Here is a 20553-nt window from a genome sequence, read left to right as displayed (position 1 = left end):
TGAGAATCGCTTCCGTTTTTGCTCCGCAAGCGGCAGACCTGAACTTTTTATCCAACCCTTAACAGCACCGATCACATGAGTATAAGTCAGTATTCTCATCGGCGTATCCCACCACCGTGACCTCAGGAACCGGACGATTAAGAACATCGTTCTACATAATGTTCTACAGCAGTGGACCCAGTACAGAACCCTGTGGGATACCCGTGGAGATAGCATGCTCCTTCTCTCCGTTATCGGTGTCATACCAAAGCCTCCGTTCTTGTAACTGTTGACAATAGTTGCGAGATAGGTGGGAATACCAATCTTCGCCAGAGATTCCCGTATTAGGTTTCAATTAGCCGAATTGGATGCATTTTTCACGTCCAGGATCATGATGGCATGAATGGTTGATCTGGTATTACGGAACCCATTCTGTCGTCGATGAAAGGTCTCTAAAATGCCCCAGAACGATTTTATAGGTACTTTCCCATAGATTTACGTCCGTCTGGTTTTTGGTTTTGATTTTCTTTTTTTTTTTTCCTTTTTTAAGGAAATGAAAATCTTCAAAAGACTCTGTTCTCAACATGTCAGGATGCTGGATTTTTACCCACTTCCAACTTACCTCAACTTAAGGTATTACATTACGGGGCGGAGTTACCTTACTTTAGCTAAGTTTCCTTCTTTCTATTGACGGAGTTCATAACTGCGCCTTCCTCACTTCTTCTACATTTTGTAGTTTATCCTCGATTCTTGCGATCATGGAGCCGATCTAATTCCAATCCTCCTGATAAGTTACCAATCTTCAGACAAAATTTTCCGGAGATAGCACTTCACCTAGAGCTTCTTCTAGATTCCTCCTTTCTTTCACCAATCTGCGACACTGGAAGAATAAGTGAGACCACGTCGCAATTTGGATAATCAGGTGAGGTGCTCAATTTAAATACAGGTATTGACGATGTCCTCCATGTCTGGCGAAAAACTGGGTGAGACTATAATGGATCTGCCCGTGCTTTTCCTCCAGCCACTCCCCGGATCAATCTGTAAGTCCAACGACCCGTTTCTGACTAGTCCCATCGCTTTTCACTTACGATAAAGGATCAGGACATCAGGGGTCCATCTATTTTATATATGTTCATCATCTTGTTCGCCCGGATGTCGGCATCATTCCCGAAATGACGAACGCTGCATCGTCTGAGATGGTCCGGAGGGCAGAACCCACCAGGCTGAGGACAAGTGCTCACAGGTTGGGTTGCGTATTACGCTCGCGCTCTTTTCGTTGCAAAGAAAATAGAACTAGACCAGTGGTGGCGTCGAATGACAAGGGGTTCCTTCAACTACCAGTTTCCTTCCTCCTTTCCCCTCCCGTTGGTGAAAGAAATTCCTTGACGTGAAGGATCCCCAAGGCAGAAGAGCTCGGGAGCTAGCCCGAAATAATGTGATAAACGGTTCCAGACTAATTTTCTGACGATGGGGCGGTATTTAGTTGGTAGTCCCACAGCGGCCAACACTCTGTGCATAAATGCATTCACCTGCGACTTGTTTTGACAATTTCCTTGGGAAAAATATTTCCCATATATGAGCGAGGATTTGGTAGAGGAAACCCCGTGAAAATCCTGGAGACTTTTTCGTGAAAATTTGCTGTACATGTAAGGCTAGCTAGCTTAAGAGGTAAATGATCACCTGCGAATTCAAACTGCATGCTTACAAGTAAATCGCCCAATTTTTGGAGTTTTCTACTGGAAGTTCGATCGCTAAGGATGCCTTTGCTCTGCTCTAAACTAGCAGCATTCGCTTATTCCACAATTCAACCCCTTCATGCCTTCGATCATCCGACTTGCATTCAGAAGGAACAATGTCATAATAGTTTCATATCTTCCCCTTCTACCCCAAGATTTGTTCTAATTGTATCCATTCCTTACAGATTTCGCAACTGGGTCAAAAGCATGGCCGACGAAGTAGCAGTTTATGTCCGATAGCAACAGGTAATTGGGGCTGTGGCTCGACAGGGATGGGAGATGTCCAGCTGAAGTTGGTGATCCAGTGGATGGCGGCCAGTGTCGCCGGTTTGCCGGTTCTAGTCTATTACACAGCCGGTCATGAGATGCTAACAAAGGTGAGAATTTATTACCTCCAGGAATTAACTATGATTTTCGAAACTTATTTCGTATTCAAATTGGAGAGCTATGCCCTCGTCTAAGAATAATGTAACAAAGCATAATGAACCCGAATGGATGTGAGTAGGTTCTGATGTCGGCACGCAAACCCAATGCTAATTTGAATTTAAATTGGGCGAGAGTGGAATCAACTGGTCTCAGTTACTTTATGTGGCTACTCGGCGGAATCGACAGCAAGATTGACTGAACCTTTCACGAATCCATTTTCGATTTAATTTATACTCTTAATTCTTGACGATATGGTTGGAAGAGTTTGAAAAAAGTGGCATAATCGGTTTTGGCTTGATTCCATTCTAATGACCGCTCTTATTAATGATATACTCTGATGAGTGTAAATTCGAGGCGCCCGAACGGCTAATTATGGTGGAAGTTGGATGAGTTCACGAAGGTACAATATTTAGTCATTTGAATTGATTTACACAGAGTTTGGTTTCGCAATAAAAATAAATGAAAGAGCATATTTCGAGCCATATCATATTCGTTAGTCATTAATTTTTCAACTAGATACTTCAGGTATGATAATAATCACATTGTCATTCCTAATGTATCTCCAATTATGCCCCTCCAGATAGCTATGAGCTAGATCTATTCTTTCTGTCGGTGTTTTCTTCCGGGAAAAAAGGTTTTAGCCCAGCTAGGGAGACCTTCTTGAGTGTGTCTTCCACGTTGAAGCTAAAAAGGTGTGAGCCTCACTCGAGGACTTCGAAAAAACCCTCGTAAGGTCGCTACGAAGCGTCAATCATTATTCCGACGTTCATTAGGACGACTCCCTGGGCTCACCAATCATGTCTTTCACGCACTTGGTGGGTAGTGGCGGCTTCAGCCTCCTTACTGTGTCCTTAAGCAGACGCAACAATCCGGTGGGGTTAAAGCTCAAGCTAATATCGATTACAGGGTTGTAGGACGGTATCAGGTTCTCCCCGTATACCAACTTCGCGGAACTTCACGATTGGCTGTCCAGAGGCCAAGTAGAACAAGTGGCAGGGCTTGGTGTAAAGAAGGATTATTTTGGGCCATTATAGCGACTTAGCGTCCAGTGCAATCTTTCAAGCATCCCATTGAGCTGCGAATGGTATGCGCCTAACTCCGAGAAAAGGGAAGACTCGAACTATTTTCCCTGATCTGCGGTTATAATGCCTGATACACCCTTGATAGGAGGCACCGGCACAAGTTTGTGCAAAAATGTCTTTCAGAAATATCGCCTCAGACCACCGCGTGAACCTATTGATGATTGTGAAGCAATACCTCAAAACTTTCGAGTCGTGCAAAGGGCCGATTATTTATATAAAAACGGACTGTGTGGAAGCGCTTGGTGGACCGAAGGAACATGCCTACCTCTTTCATGACATGTTTTGTAGTTTTGCGCTTCTGAAATGCGATGCATTGTCAATCCCAAAAATTAATTAAAATTAAATAGATGGTCTAAAATATTTTGAGGTCAACCATCGTTGTCCAGATGCCTAGGTGCGCGGGATTGTGAATGGCGTAAAATACTTCCTTACGGAAATCGCTCAGAACATATGGTCTGATGTGCTAGACGTTGTGCCAAAGATAGAAACCTCCCTTAATGTGTTTTTGCAGTTGCTCTTAAGTTTCTGGAGATATGCATTGTCCTTCTGCGCCTCCACGTTTGCCGGAAAATCAACCGTGGCGGGAATATTGACCCATGTAACACGCGACAAAGCTAATAACTACGTTATCCTTTCCAGACGCATGTTAAATGTTAGGAGTTTACTAGCTACTGGAGTTCAGGTGCCCCCCCTGCGTCTAGACCTTGATCTTCTGTGTGTCCAATGATTTTTCCCGATTGTCCTTATCATTGTTGTCACTTGCTCATTGATTCCTCTGTTTCTAACGTTCTTCGCGTGTCTATCAGGAAAACTGGACGCATAATACACTAGAATGTCCATTAGCATCATTCCAGCAAAGGCGTTTGCCACGTCGCCTGAGGCAGTCCTGAAGGGATAACACACATTTAGTTCAGCCTTTAAGGAAATTATTATATATGATGTTTCACAATGGTGACCCAACACAGAAACCTGTGCTACACCTGTGTTGCGATAACGTACTCTTTGAATCTGTCATCTGAGTCTTACCAGAGTCGTGTTTCTGTCAGATAGCAAAATGCTAAGTGCAGCCAGATACCTGGATTCACCGATCGTCACCAGACCTCCATATTAGGTTTCAATTGACTGAATTGAATGAATGCCTATTATGGAAAAGTACTGCGCAATACTTGCTGGCTCTACCCTTTCCGCATATTGTATTTTCAGCCAACCCAGTAACCAAGTTGAGGACTTCAATGGTTGACCTGGTTCTGCGAAAGCAAATCGTCGATGTAATATGTCTTTCAAACTCGCTTGTCTGGCACATCGAAGGATCCCAAGGCGCTGCGGTTTTGACGATGCACCTTAGAGCGTTGGCATGGCTGAAATTGTTGAGCCCCTTGAGCGTCAATCAACTGGACTATGCTAAGCCGAAGTGTTGCTAGTTCCTTTTGTAACAACGTTCTCGTCTGCAGGGAAAATGGATAAGGCGTGTTGTTGGCGCGTACCGACAGCGGAAATTGAAGGCTCCGAATAAACGAGCTGATCTGCGAATATTACTTGCTCATCGAAATTGGAGGCCTTGACCACTTTCAGCAATCTGCTCATGTTAGCGGGCGGCAGATCTGTCCACTTCACCTGTAGCGCATCGCTGCCTCTAGATGCGCGTATCAAGGAGACATCTCCTGGACGATCTCAGGGTCGAGGGAAAAGACGAACGACCGGGTGTGGTGGACACTGAACGCCGCCACAGTGTGGAGTTCGTCTTCCAGAAGGGTGGATAGCAGCGCGATATCATTTCGATGCTCAATTGGCGTTTTTTTCGCTTAATTTCTAAACAAGAACTGGTCGCCGCCGCTCTTAATGCTTTGGCTCCCTTATGCCCTGCCTCTGCTGCCAGTGGAAAGTTCTTCATCTTTGTGCATCCATTCGCCTTTCTAAGCCTGGCAATAGATGCCTGCTTAATGTATGTTACTTTGTTAAGGCAGTTCAGTACAAGGAAACTTGTACAGGTCTTTGAACTGGATGGAGTTTGCATGCTTTTCTGCACGCAGCTCAGCGATCTTTCCAAGTAAATTATTTGCATTTAAATGCCACTAAGATATCTTGAGCTATGTCCCTTACAGCATTAAATATTGAAGGAAACCGCATAATTCATGTGGTTTTATTAAATTGATCTAACTCTCGTTCCTGAATAGCTCCAAATGCGTACCATGCGAACTGTATTCATATGCATCCGCCGGGCATTCTCTTATCCAAGCGGAAGAATACGCCTGTTGAGAGATATGGAAACTCCGCTCATGCTATAAGGATCCAAATTGATCGGTGTATGTATGCCCCCAAAAAAATCGCCTATGAGATTCGCACTCAGTAAGAACCGCTCCCAGTCTCCCCAGCCTTACTTCACGAGATTGGTAGCCACCCCTACGGGCGCTTTGCGTATCCCTGCAGACAACAAGCATGGTGCTGTACACTCATTTCTCGCACTAGAATGTCGACAGGGATTGTGCCCATCCCCACCAGGAGTGCTTCATTTGATGTTGTTCTAAAAGCATTGTAAACCTTCAAAGCGCTGCAAACCCTCGAATGTACGTGCTTCCTTCTCTGATAGTTTGTAAACACCTCTGCCCACACAGGTTGCTTGTAAAGTAGAGTGGATTGCACCACTTTTCCCGGTAGAAGCAATTTCCGACAGTGTTTCGGCCCACCAACATTTTTACAAGTGCCTTGGTGGCCCTCATGCCCTCCCTGTCTCCATCGCGTCTTCATCATCTACATGCTTTGTTTTAACAACTACCTTCAGGCCATCTGCTAAGGTGATAATCGTAGCTTCTTCTCGGACGAAAAGAACAAGCATGACTCTCTGCTTCATTGTCCCTATTGTATTCAACAGGCAGATTGGGCGATATGATTGTGGATCTCTTGGTGGCTTATTGGATTTGAGAAGAGACATCAACATTTTCTTTTTCAACTGAGCAGGGAATATTCCTTCTTTTAGGCGCGCTTCAAAACTGTTAGTGAAAAGGTCGGGCGTAGTCTTCACTGCCATCTTCAAATCTTCGTTAGGGATGCCGTTAAAACTTTGAGCCGTGTTGTCGCCACTCCTAGCACATATTTCCCGCAGCTCCTCCTGGGTTATTGGAAGTATCACGCATTTGTTGAACTGAATCACTGTTTGTCTTCCACTGTTTTGGTGGTGAGGAGCAGAGTGGCAACAATCTTTTCCAGAATGTGCGATGAGGTCACTTGACACATCGGACTGGTACATGCCTTCGCATGATAACCAAACCCAAGGCATATAATACACCATCTCAGTGCCACCTACATATACAGCCGATTCTGACTCTCTCTGCTGCCAGCAGTTTGAGTGCTGCCTCCATTTGTAGGCTGATGATGCCTGCTGCGTATTCTTTCCTCATCGTTTTCATTAACTCTTGTAGCCCGGTAAAGTCGACCTGCGTTTCCAACACCTTTGGAACCTCCTTCGTTACGACCTCATCTATATTCTTGTGGACTATAGTGCTCTCCGACCTGCTAGATATTATATCGGCTCAAGAATTTGTCTGGGGTTACATCCTTGGACCATCTAATATAGCTAACATTTCCTCCCAAATTCGTGAGTCCTCTCTCCTAAGAATGTCAACGTATGATCATTTACCTCTGGTTTTATCTCTTCTTTCCTGAGGTACCATCTTCGTCACTTGTCTAGCCTGACTGACTTTTTCGCCCGACGCTTTCATTCCTCTCTCATCCTGGGCTTTATCGCGCTTCAATCTGATGCCTCCTATCATGGACCTTCTATTCTGATGAATATACCGAAGTTCCTTGATGAATTCACGGAATTCTATGATCTTGTTACCCAGTACAATAAAGGCAGCTCCTGATTGATCGTTGCATCTTATATCGTTCGGATGATTTTGCGTCAAAGTGGGGATCTACGTGCCCTACATTCCTGCTCCTCCTTCTTTGTTTTTATTTCAGGGCATCCTTCCCATAGCCAATTTTTATCCACTGGTCGGCGTTTTGAAGATGAAGATCTTGGGTTGACAATTTCTAGACAATAAACCCCAGAAATGTTGAAGAGAATCTATATAATTTTTTTCCTTTCTTAGTTGGACACCGTAACTCGGGTACTTCTGGATCGCAAATGGACAGTTGGCGAATTGGCGTCTGCAACCCTCCTGCACGCCCAAGATGTTTTGGAAAATACCGATCATTCTAAAGTCGATACGCAATTCTTTTTCGAGAAATTAATTGGCATATAGCGAAGAGTAAGGTAACAATAATTTACTTCAAACAACAAGTTAACTTCACCCCCCTTAAAGGGGGCGGATATTCAAAAAAATGTAAAATTAAAAATATCCATTGAAATTGGAACAAAGGAAATTCGAAAAGCAATACCTTTACAATTTTCTATAATACATAATATGTAAAAAGTTGAAAGTACATAGAGAAATACATTTACATTTGTTACCTTTTTATATTGCGAATGTAAAAGGTCCTTTATGACAAATGAATATTAGATCTTTTTACGAGAGGACAGTTCAAAGTGTTATGAATATGAGAAAAAAGTGATTGTACATTTGTAGAAAGTATCTGTAGGATATGATATGTCTTCCTAAATACATAGCCAGCGCTAGTTACAATGTTCTGATTGTTTATTACTTTATGAGTAATACTCGAATCTGTATTTAAACGCTAGAAACTTTACTTTCCTTAGTGCGAAAAATTCATTCATTTATCGCGATTTTAACCAAAGTTTTCATTTTTTTTTGTCTCCAAGAAACTACTCTGATAGAAACACAATCTATTTTACACTTTACAAACTAGTTGAAGCTCAAAATAATGTAAACTGAAATTATCTTTTATTTGATTTCATTAACAATAATCTTGGAAGGAACTAATACAACATTTAATGAAAGACTCAATTGTTAAACTAAATAAAACTCTTAGTGATTAAATATACAAATTATTTCCTTAGTTATCGGTATAAGAACGATTTTTTGTTAATGATATCATTCTATAATCAAACGCATACTCATACGATGTAATATGATATAATACTCGTACATTAGCGAAGTTGTTGAAGCGAAAAACAAAAACGTATTGTTCTAAATGTAACGACTAATAAAACCATTTTGTATTAGTACATGAAAAAATATTCGAAATTTCGACATCCTTTCAGTTAGCCCACTCCTGCATCAAGCGTCCTTTTTATGGTATAGTCAGGGTCCTAAACCGCAGCAACCATTCTTCCTTGTAAAGTGTTCAAATATCGCCAACCTCTGGCGAAAAAGAGCACTGAATCAGAGCCAATCAAATAACCAATCCAAAAACCTGACGAACTTACTTATTGTTTCTCTTAATCATCAACAGTCAAACACCTCCAGCGGAAACGAAGAAGTCAATGCAATCCACACTTCTCCTAAGGAACGATCGAAGAAAGAGGACTAAGAGAAAACTAATTAAGCGAAGTCAAACCACGGCACCTCGGCAACATCTCAGACCTCAAAACTGAGACAAAAAATGACTCCATAAATCAATAAATGCTGGGACGAAGTTACAATGGTTACTGCTAGAAGCGTCGACAACTTGGCTCCTAGAGGCAGTCCGTTTCTGTCCCATTCTTATCTAGAAGGAGCGAATGGACCCAGATACGTGCAGGTCATACACAGTAAAGAATTACTTTAGTGAAATTCGACCCCAACATTAAAGAAGCTTTAGGTAACATTTTATTAAGATAGGACTCCTGCCATTTATAACCGTCCTTACTCATTCCTTCCCAAGATTCCAGCCCCTTTTAAAGGAACAGAGGAAAAACGATTTTCAGTTCGAAACATGGTATTTGAAGAAAACCAGTACTAGCCTATTTTTTCAAGTGGAAAGTTACGTAATTGGACTTCATAAGCTAATATAGAACCTCTCAATAGAAGCATGCAGCCCATAGCAGTCGCCGTTTCCAGAATCAAGAAAGCTGTAACGTAAAGAACAGGTTGCTTGCTATGCTCATCGACCCAAACTCCCTAGGAATCTAATGTCTGTCAGATGTAGACACAAAGGTATGCAAAAAGGTATTCTTCCTTATTCTAAATATTGTCACCACAACCTTGGTAAGAGAATGCCGAGATTAGTAGCAAAAGAATATTTGTGAGCACACCACTTTATGCAGAGCTGTACAGAGAAAATCATGGGCCCTTAGTGTAAATTATGCGAAAAATGTGGACACGAGGTGAAAGTTATGCCAAATCCGCTGGCTTTTTTTGATTGAAATTTCTGCTCCAGCCCCTATCGTCAGGCCTGACCTTTGGCGGAAAACTGTTTAGTTTAGTGGGTTGAAGAAAAGAGTGCACAGACACTTCGTTGAAAAAAACTTTACCGAGGTATCTTCGTCTGATACCTGAGAAGGTCGGGCAGCTGCATATGAAGTGCAGGGCCATTTCCTCCTCCTCACGTTGGCTACATATGGGCACCGCAATCTTGTTGTTTAATGTCGTTCTAGCGGCTCCGGGTTCTTTCAAAAGCTTTTCGCCTGCCGGCAGGAGCTCCAATTTCTCCATTCGGTTGCATGAATCCTTGTAATTTTAACCTTCAGAGTAGATTTGACAATGGATGGTGACTTGCCAAAAGTTAGGTTTGCCCCCACCATTGGGTATTCAGACCCTTGGCAACCCAGTCTGCCATTTTCCTCACTACCAGCGATATACGAGTGCCCTGGGACTCACATCAGGAATGTTTCGTTCAGCGTTCCAAATTTCAACAGCAACTGGTGGCAACTCTACACCAACTGGCTTGATATGTCATTGCTATTTAGTGCTGATAACGCTGTCTGACTATCGTAACAGATTCGCGTGGTGGAACCCCGCCATTATTGTTGTAAAAATTCTTCTACTGATCATATGATTCCTTCCATGCGTCACCGGTGTCAAGCCTATATGCATCATTAGCTGCTTTCCGTTTCACCTTCAAATTAATGGGGTAGATCTAGGATAGCTTCGAGTGCCGCGGTGGCCATAGTACTCACTGCAGCAGCTGTTAGCAAAGTTTTTTAAGAGTGTACACTTCCGATGCATCCATTGGGGCCAAAGTCCCAAAGTCTAACAGTTCTACAGCACTAGAACAATCTGCAGGATTTCTGATATTGTTCCACATTAGCTTACAGTCGAAATGCACCCCTAAAAACTTGACTGTTTGTACCAACTGGGATTTTCGCCCCCGATAAGGTGGGTAGCTTGCAGCTGCTCTACGTAGTGTTCCCCGTGAAAATAACTAGTCCACACTTGCTAGTGTTAACCTTGAGCCCGTCATGGAGGTACCAATTGTAAATTACATGCGGAGTTACATTCAAGCGGTCATATTCTCTGCCCCCAACTTGGCGATAATTATTAAAGGTAGACCGTCTGCAAATGCTTGTACAAAGACCTTCGTGTCCTCCAGGAGCCATAACATGTCCATTACCACGAGGCGTAACAGAGGAGAAAGGACCATTTCCTGTGAGCAGCCCTTAAGGCATACTGCCTCAATAGAATGCTGTCTGACCAGTATATAGATTTTTGACCACTCCAGCATTTCAAAGATCCAACTGCTTAACAAAGAATCGATTCCATTCTGTCTTGCCACGTCACAAATCGCCGTAAATGACGCGTAGTTGAAAGCACCTTCGACGTCCACGAATGCTTTTTCGGACATTGCCTTTTCAATTTTTGGCGTAAGCTCATAGAATGTTGTCCCGTGGATTTTACTTTTTGGTAAGCACGTTCCCTACATTGGAATGGCCACCTAGGAATGACTGTATCGTGCAAATTTCTCCTATTACACCTATTACCACATCCACACCACGCGCTTGTTGAACTGGACGAAGGGACCATTGAGCTTATTTCCGAGGTATTTGAAAACTGCTTACGCACGACTGAAGGAACAGGCTCATTAAACGCCTGTCTGTAAGCTAGATCACTTCCTGACATAGCTAATGATTGGTGACCATACGACAAGCCAACTTCTGCGCAAGAGAAAGCAGTTTTGTGGTGACAAAGTCGGCACCGAGCTACTACAATCTTTGCAGTTGCAGAGACTCCTGGAGAGCACAGCATCCCGTCGTGTGCCGATTGGAGGTCCCTGGATGTGCTGACCGTCGCCGCCGATAAAAAATAAGGTCTACGCGTAAGCCGTGGTTTGGCGAAGTGTGGCGTGATACATCAGACCAGGTGGCCCAGCTGCAGAAGATGATCAAGAACTCCTGCGTCGTCGGAAGGTATCACGGGGGAATGCATTACCGCATCGAGACGTATCGCTACTAGCAAGGCACTGGCTAAAATCACAGATACTTTTCACTACCTAAACGGCCATGTCGTCTAGATTGGGGACGTCACAGTACTCTGGGCAGACACAGAGTACATGAAACGAGTCCTTTGAATCTATCCTACACAAAGCACAACCCTGGCAGGAGGTGCCGCAAAAAGAGAAACTCATTCAAGTTTCTACGCCTTGTCAGGAGGAAGTCTAAATCTAAGTCTAAAATCCACGATAGAGCTCCTTCTGGCAGACACACAGTTCACGTACTTAAAAAATCGGTTTTCGATCTTGGTTTCGAAAGAAAAGACTTGGTTCTTCCTCGAATACAATTTTAATACTGAATCAGATACAAATTTCTTCTTAGGTTTACACTTACGTTTCTAATGCATATTCTTATCTTTTGTGGGATTTTCCACATCCCATCTTTATCTTTACCTTATCCTTCTAAAATAACATGCCTGGTATTTGTTATTTCAACGACCTCCGTACATTTCATTATCTTATACCGTAATTACCTACGGATATCGTATTGCAAGGACCTTCCTACATTTTATTATCTTACACCTTAATGGCCTACGGATTTCTTGTATTTTCCGATAAACACCCTAATTATGTTTTACAACCCATTTGCTAGGTATTGAGGACGCATTATGATATTGTGGTGCGCCATCGAGTTGCAGTTTTTTTATTGTCTTTTTATTTTCCCCCACACCGTACCGCCAGAGACTCGATCCCCTTGTGTTTGATTTCTATGAGTTCCCATGTTCTCATCCACGAAAAATCTCGTCTCATCCCGCAGAGCATTAGTCTGTTTTCCACTTAGCACCTTGACTGGTTTACCGTGTCCGGTTTGCATAGATTCGATCACTCGAACAGGCGTCAAGTCAGTTTCGTTCATGTCTCTGGCTTCCCTTTCTTCCGCCTGTTCCTTGGAAGGTGTAGAATAAGTTACTAGCAGGTCGGATTCACTCTGTAGTCCCTTCATCAGTGCGAACCCTGTCTGCACTATCCTCGACATGCAGCTCCATTGTGGGAGAGCGCACCGAAGACGCTGCAATTTGCTCTATATTGTGTAAGTCGAACACCATCATTGTTCTTCGGTCTCAAAATCTAGATGATGTTCTACAGTTTCCTGATATGACTGTATTTCAGTCTTATCTAGGAAAAAGTGGAGCACCGTATGGTGACTTCCCCTGAGCACATTCAGACTCTTTTGGTGCAGTTCGAATACCAAGTTGAAACCCTCCACATTTGTAGATTTATCCTCCTTCGCATTCATGAACTTCACCCTCCAGTGTCGGATGATGTCCTCTGCCTTTCTTCGAAGGCCCGGTAACGAACATCCGACATGTTCTGTCCTGTGTAGCTCAGTGTTCACAATAGTGAACTTGAGCCGACCGCCGGAACTCAAAGCCGGGATCGCCTGCTGGAGCCACTTTAAGGCAGCCTCGTCGGTGCACTCTAAATGGAGAAGTCCATCGCGAAAGCCTTGATTGTTAAATTGTGACTTCGTTCCAGGCTCCACCATTTTTTTCCACAGGCATTCCCGGAGAATGGTAAATTGTCCCTCTGACATTTTGCCATCTTTGGAGGAAACTCCCACGGTAGCAGTTAGAACTGAAGCTGCAGCTTGCGCTTACGTCCTCTTCCTTTCCGCCTTTGTGTCCGTATTCCTATGGGAGAAACCAGCTTCATTGAGATCTCTATCGCTGATTTGATCACCTCCCGGCACCCCAATCCTAATCCCCCGGGACGCGTGGGTGTGAGCCCGGGTACGGAGCACAATAAAGCGTTGGCCACAACAGATGTGTTGGTCTTATGCTTCTTTGCGCGCATTACCGCTGACAGAAGAGTCTGGTGCGTCCAATGTGGATTTCATCGGGGTTTTCAGTTTATCCCCACTTATCTTAACTTATCCTACGTTTAAAATTACTTAAAGTAGAGAAATTCAAAGGACCAAGCTGTTCTGCGTTGTAATTTCGGCAAAGTAGACTTCGAGCTCTGCGAAGGGCACGTTGAAAATGTCTGCGCTACGTGTGTTATAAGACGCAGGAAGGCAGGTGATGTCCTCAGCGGCGGAGCAGTCCATCAGACCCAAGGAAAGTTTAAAAAATGTGCATAGATCCAGATAGGATCTACGCTGTTGTAGGAAGGCAAGGTTCAGAAAGCGAAGGCGGGAGGGGTAGTCCACACGAGGGAAGCTTTTCTTAAAGGAGAGGGAATGGGTGAATTTACGTTGCACATTTTCAAGGGCAAGACAATCACAGCTACGGGAGGGAGACCAGATCATGTAACAATCACGAGGGTATTCCTCACGAGGGAATTGAAGAGAGCTAAGGAGGGTTGGATGGACTCAAAATCAGAGGAGGAGCGAAGTATAAAGCCTGACAATTTTGCAGCTCGATTGATGATGAGCTCGAAAGTGACTCCAAGGTCTTGAGTGGAATTTAAGCAGGATAAGGAATGCCCGTTAAGAGAGTAGGAGAAAGAGGGAGTAGCAAATAGAGTAACCTTTCTTACGTTTAGCGCTAAACCATTAGTCGAACACCAACGAACCAGAGTGTCCAGGTTAGATTGAAGGGAAACACAGTCCATAGGCGACGATATAGCAGAAAACAGCTTAAGGTCGCCTGCATAGAGCAAACAGGGACAAGTAAGGAGGGGGGAAGGTCGTTGTAGTGTAGTAGTAAACTACTGCAAGATCCCAATCGACGACGGTGAGGTCCGATGGGGAGTGCGTACTAGTGAACCGATATTTTCAGGATTATTAGCAAAGCAAATCCGACAAAAGGACTTGCTCCTTCTTTGAGTGCATTTACAATTAGTATCAATGACTGTCAGGGTTCAAGTGTTTTTATCCAAAGATTCTTAAATTTTTGCTCGTGCACCACGCCATCTACTTCTCACTAGATGCTATTCACGAAACTTTCTCGAAAGCTTCAGCATCTGAATGCATGAAGCACCGCCCCCCCCCCCTGCTCCCCTTTTTGCATCATTTCAAATCTCGTGCCAAAGACGCTGCACATGTGACCGTTGGCCACGGCACACAGCGGCCCCCAATCCCAAAGCAGTCAAGCGCTGAGCAGCATCACGAAACCCGGAATTTATCAATTCCACGAATTCCGCACAAACAAACGAATGGCGATGAGCAAAGATAATCACTCGCCAACGCAAACAAAACGAACGCCGGCCAAGTGCCAAGCAAAAGCGCGCGAAGCGATCCGCGGAAACAGTGCAAGAGCAAATTTGTGAGAACTCTTCCCGGTTCTGTTCGAATTCCGTGTTCCGTCGCTGTGCGGGGGTCGCAGCCAACAGAAAAAACTCGCCCGAGCCGCCCAAACCACTTCTCGCGACAAGGTGGCCGAAAGGGGCGGGTCCCCGGCCAAGCCCAAGTAACGCCTCTTCCACTATTCCATCTCACTCTGTCTCACGGCGCTGCAAGCTGCACTACTACACCTTCTATCTCGCTCACACTCTCTTACCAAGTCCAAGAAAATCCCAGGCTGACCCGGTTCGCGCCCAGTTTCGCGTTTTCAGTTTGCGTCGGAAATTAAAATGTGAAAGATATCAGTCGGGACGTCCGCAATCTTCGCGCAAAGTGGAAATTATTTACTTTTCTCTGGTTCAGCTGAGGAACGGAAACGGCCCCGAAAGCCGCCAAGGAAAATGGCTGAGTCCTCGAGGTCCGCGGAAAGCCGCTTTTAACGTTTCGCTGGTTCGGTGCGGCAGAAAATTGCAAAACAAAAGAATATTCACTGTCGCGGATGCTGTGCGTGCGGGCAGAAGAGAAACTACCGGAAAGTCGGGAAAATTTGTGAAAATTGCGAATTTGTTTTTTTTTCTTCGGGAAAAGTGCAAGAGTCCGCGTGTGTATGTGTCGTTGACGGTTCAGCGCGATCTGATTTTCCACGTGGGACGGTGGATCTGAAAAACGCAAGATAGATTTTCACGCTCAATTCGGCGCCTTGCATTCTTGTGATAATTGAGCGCTCGCTTTTCCGTGTTTGCCGGCTCGGATTTCACACGGTTTTCCGTGAGTTTGTTGGAGAATTTTCTTGGGAGGCGGATGTTGCGCCTCCAAGTTGTCCGTTACTTTGGTGCGTGAGTGAGTTTCTGTGCAATAACGCGTGCCCCGAGCAAGTGTCGAGTGGAATAATCGCCAAAGAGCCAAGCCAAGTGCATTGGGAAATTGTTGTGTTGCGTTTTCAGGGTTTCGCGTGAATTGCAATAGAATTCCAGAGGATTATACCCGCCCTCCCCCAGTTACAGTTGGACCGTCCCCGTCAAAGGATTATATTTTGTGGATTACTCGATTGCTTGCTGCCGATTCCACGGTGAGTTTGTGCTTTTCATTGTTTTCCTCAGATCTCAGGCGAGCCGGAAAATTCTGATTCGCTTTGCCGTCGGCATTTTCACTCGGGCCCGGCCTGTGTTGTTGTTGGCCTGGCGGGGTTGGGATGTGGTTCTCGGAAATGCTTTGACTGCCCTTTTTCGCCACGACTCCTGCTCTTGCGTCCATTGAAAGGAAGTTTTTACATTAATAGACCACGGGTGGGTTGTTTAGGGAGGAAGGCGGGGGTGGGAAGGACGCGACTTTGGACGGGCTGCAACCGGTCGGTCACCAGGTCACACGCGAACAGTTGCACGTAAAAGTAGTCGAGCGCCTCGAATGGGAGGGAATGTTTGGGTGTTTTTGGGATTTGTGGGAAGTGCACGGTGGTGGGTATGATGCCAATTAGAGGGAAAGAAGCTTCAGGTATTAGAGCAAAATCCCATCGGTTTATGGATGTCTTTAAACTTGTTCTGTAAATATTTTTTTGGTATTTTCCATTTTTTAGGTTTATGCACCTCTGTTAAAGCAATTTAAAAGGATTTTCAGTCATGAAATGGCCGTTTTTGACAAAAATTGAAAAACTAATACCAAGGAGCCACCATTATCATACTGCTTTCCGCCCTCCCTTCTAGCCTGTGAATTTTTGTTAGCAACAAAAGGAATCCTTTTTCTCTGCGTGACTAATAGGATTCAACATCTCATTCAGGTCTATTAACTTCAGGATATTCGCAGTATCTTGACGAGTTGAAGAAATTGGTGTGACCTTGATGTGGATGAGGCAGTGCCAAAAGATTTGTTAGTGAGTCAAAAAGTCCTTTCAAATGCTAAATTGTATTATCCTCATATTCATTTTCCTCCAATGATGAGGATTGTAGTAAAAAATGACCCATTTTTGGTGGTTGACGCCGAAATTCATTGGAGGAAATCATGTGGAAATGATTGTATTGTGTTTGTTAAAGTGCCAAATTTTCTCAGAGCGTGTGCTGAAACCGATTAAGTTTTTATTAGAAATCTTCAGGCCTGACGAAAGGGGGGAGGGAAGAACGAGATTCTTGCCATGCCCGGAACAGAGATTTTAACAGAATGAATGAATGGCCCAAAAAACTTTCTTCACTTTGCCGCTCACATGTGAATATTTCGTGATAGCATTAGGAAAGATATGAATTTTCGTTCTCTGCAGAAGGGTTGGGGATAGATAGGTCATTGTTTGAAGTGCGACAGAACCTCAAATTCATGTTGTTCGTAGGAAAGGAGGTCTTTCTCCTCCTGTGGTGACATTTGTGATTTTGCCTGACATCTGTCAAGTGAGACAGTTCATGTCACCGGTTGGCTAGCCTGAGGCTGTATTGCCACCACTTGATGTTGGACTATACCAAATGGGGAGTAACTTACTCTCTCTTGTTTTTGTCCATGGATCCCTCGTTAAGGGCTTAGCATCCAAACTTCAAAAATATTAGGCGAAGATGGCTTTACGGTTTCTTACCATCTGGTCGGCTCCGATATCAAATGGACGCAGAGTTAGCAGCATTCAATCCTTACAAACAAAATATGTTCAGCTCTGGCCAAGCTTTGGCGGATTTACGCCCAATATAATTCGTGTCATTCCGTGTTCTGCGAATTAAATAATGGAGTATTTAAGGTCTGCGAGCCGCTTCGATCACGCTACTCCCAGGGCAGAGGTGAGGCAGCGTCTGACGATTTGCCTCTGCCCTGGTAAGAAACCGTAAAGCCGTTCACGCCTAATAACCTCAGATTGCCAGAACACCAAATATGCAGAGTTGAGAATAGGTGTTAATGGACGCAAAGTGATTTCGACCCCAACTTTGAAGGGTCGCCCGTGACATTTATTCCCAAACCACTTTCGAAGTAAACCCTACAACAGAGGTTAGACCGGTGGAGCCAAAAGCTGAACGTTTAGTGTTCAAACCACAAGGTATTACATGAGGCACCTTCGTGTCAAATATGGCAGGCAGTCAAGTCTTATTTTGGTGAAAGTTTAGAAATATCCCATGATCATTTTTTTTTTGTAAGAGGTAGAAATTTTCAAAAGACTAACTTAAGAATTCACGATCCCTGTGAGTGTTAGATTTTTATCCAATAAAACCTCCTCCAAGCTACGACTGAAATTTCCCCATCCAGCAGCTTTCTTTGCATATTTAAGTTTAGTTTTTAATGGGAGAAGACCCTGTGGTTCACCTCAGCACTTTGGTTTGCTTCGCTAAGGGACTGGTTGTTTCTCAGTAGCTTATATCTTTAGGCATCCTTTATGTTAGCAAGTCGTTTGGCTTTACTCTTTTCAGTCGTCTCATTATATTAGCGATATCAGTCAATTTTCGGACTTCGTTATTTTCATGTGATCGTAGTCGGTGGCTATGTTTAATTGCTTGGTATTTGATTACCTCACTAACAACAACTGTACTCTCAGATCCCTATGCAGATCCTCATTATGAATGAATGAGGGAGCGTCTACTATGCTTCTAAGTATTTTATTTTGGAACGTTTGTATGATCTTCAGGTTTGATTCTTTTGCACAGCTTCAAAGCTGGGTGCCGTACGTCCAAATGGGCCTTAGGATCTGCTCATAAATTAGCAACTTGGAATTCCTCCCCAATAGCCAATACATCTGTCTATGTCTGAATATGTCTTTTCCAATTGAGCTTGGCATCTGGCAAGATCACTGTCTTGTACAGTAAGAGGTTTGACCCTATGGTGAGACGTTTCGAGCAGTTTTTGTACGCTGGAATAGACTCTGTTGGCAGCCAACAACCCGTTTGATCAGTGCAGTTTGATGTTGCTGGTTGGTTGGTTTTTGTTACTGACATTGCCGCCATATATTTTGTCTTGCCTCCATTGATGTGCAGCCCAAGATTTCGCGCCGCCTGTTCGATCTGGATGAAGGTAGTCTGTACGGGTTGATGTAAATGTCGTCAGTATAGGCCGGTAGTTGGTTGGACTTAAAGAGGATTGTGCCCCTCGCATTTACCTCAGCATCACGGATCATTTTCTCGAGGGCCAGGTTAAAGAGGACGCATGATAGGGCATCCCCTTATCTTAGACTGTTGTTAATGTTGAATGGTCTCGAGAGTGATCCTGCTGCTTTTATCTGGCCTCGCACATTGGTCAGAGTCAGCCTAGTCAGTCTAATCATAGGCGGCTTTAACGTCGATGAAAAGATGGTGCAACTGATGTCTATATTCCAACAGTTTTTCCATCGCTTTGCCAGGCATTGATTCACTGTCCCACACTTTGAGCATCAGTTGATGAACCGCTTGGTATATTTTGTCGCCTCCATAATTAACAAGTTCGACTGTACTTTCATCGTTTCCTGGTGACTTATGATATTTAAGGCGATGAATTGCGCGTATCGTTTCTTCCATGCTTGGTGGTGGCAGCATTTGTCCGTCGTTTTCAGTTGGCGGTACCTCCAACTTGCCGATATTCTGTTTGTTGAGCAATTTATCCAAATACTCAACCCATCGCTCCGAAATGCCCATTCTGTCGCGCAAGCCAGGTACTTCCAACAACCATTTCGTGTGATACACGTGTGCTCCTGTCTTCTGGGCAGAAAGAATTGAATTCCGCACACAACTCAGGGAGTTACACAAACTTCAAAGATTGGCTTGCGTGTGTATCAGTGGGGCAATGAGGACATACCCCACGGTATCCCTGAAAATCCTTCTGGGATTGACCCCTCTCCAACTGCACATACAGATGCAGGCAAAGAGGGCAATCTTCAAGATGGCCGGGAGTATCAGTGAGCCGGGGAGCTGCATACATTGAAGAAAGATTGATATTCTTTTTAGGGGGTACCCCGAATTATTGATACCAAGGGATAACATGACAACGAGGTTTCACTTTAATAAGAAATTTGAAACACGTTGGAGTAACAAGGCAAACTGGGAGCGAGTGTCGGGGTTATTCGTCCAAGCGAAATGTACTTGGAGCCAATGGGTAAGCACACTAGCATATTCCAGGCGGAAATATATGTAATAGACAGATGTGCCTCCTTTAATCTCCAAAGGAACTACAGGGGGCAGAACATTGTTATTCTGACTTACAGTCAAGCGGCGATCAAGGCTCTTAGGTCCAACCATGTTAACTCTAAACTGTCATACTAGTTTAGAATGCCTTGAGAAACTGAATACACTCCACTTGCTCAATAAATTCTGGGGGTGGGCTCTAGGCCATGCTGGGCTGGAAGACAATGAGGCAGCAGAGGAGGCAGCAGGGACGCCTTTACACGGGCTACAACCTTTCTGTGGAATTGGAAACGGGAATGGCTATGACATAAAAAAATGAAGGGGAATGGTTGAGGGAACGATACTCCGCTGGTTTACCAGGAATGGAGCAATCCAGGGTGCTTATTTGGGGATACGAACACAAGGGCACAAAGGATTGCTTAAACCTTACGAAAAAGAACCTCCGAATCATAGTGGGAATTTGCTTTACGAGCGCTGTCTGCAGATTCTGCGCAGAGTGTGATGAAACCTCTATACACGTTCTGGGACAATGTCCGCCACTTGAATCCAACAAGGAAGGAAGGTGTACCACTCCAGGAAGGCAGTATCTTGGCACACACATCGCAAGTGTCAATGGTCGTTTAACAGCAATATTTCCCAAGACTTCTCATCTTCTTAAGGGGAAGATCTACCGTGTTTGGCACCGTCGCTTACCTTCTGTGATATTCTATGGGTCTGTATCCTTACAGCAATTGTCGAGGGATCTTGGTTTT

The 20553-nt window shown here is 44.2% G+C and overlaps 2 protein-coding genes across 16 annotated transcripts in view; both read left to right on the top strand.

The window, feature by feature from the left end:
• LOC119659810 overlaps positions 1 to 8344 on the top strand; it is a 58588-nt gene extending 50244 nt beyond the window's left edge. For all 10 annotated transcript variants that reach the window (XM_038068090.1, XM_038068088.1, XM_038068086.1 and 7 more), the window contains 2 exons: positions 1901 to 2092; positions 7312 to 8344. In XM_038068090.1, coding sequence (XP_037924018.1) covers positions 1901 to 2092; positions 7312 to 7464 — 345 coding nt within the window. In that variant the 3' untranslated portion in view covers positions 7465 to 8344. The remainder of the gene's footprint in view (positions 1 to 1900; positions 2093 to 7311) is intronic.
• Positions 8345 to 14571: 6227 nt separating this feature from the next.
• The window catches only part of LOC119659043 (protein winged eye), a 303312-nt gene continuing 297330 nt past the window's right edge, over positions 14572 to 20553 (top strand). For 3 of the 6 annotated variants that reach the window (XM_038066945.1, XM_038066948.1, XM_038066944.1), the window contains exon 1: positions 14573 to 15822. The gene's annotated coding sequence lies outside the window, so the exon portion shown is untranslated. Of the gene's footprint in view, positions 15823 to 20553 lie in introns of all 6 variants that reach the window. The other 3 variants (XM_038066946.1, XM_038066947.1, XM_038066949.1) reach the window with 3 other exon arrangements.

This window comes from Hermetia illucens, chromosome 6, assembly GCF_905115235.1.
Source record: "Hermetia illucens chromosome 6, iHerIll2.2.curated.20191125, whole genome shotgun sequence".
NCBI classification, from domain to species: Eukaryota; Metazoa; Arthropoda; class Insecta; order Diptera; family Stratiomyidae; genus Hermetia; species Hermetia illucens.
The sequence above is the reverse complement of the archived record's forward strand: the minus strand, read 5'-3'. Positions and strand labels throughout refer to the sequence as shown.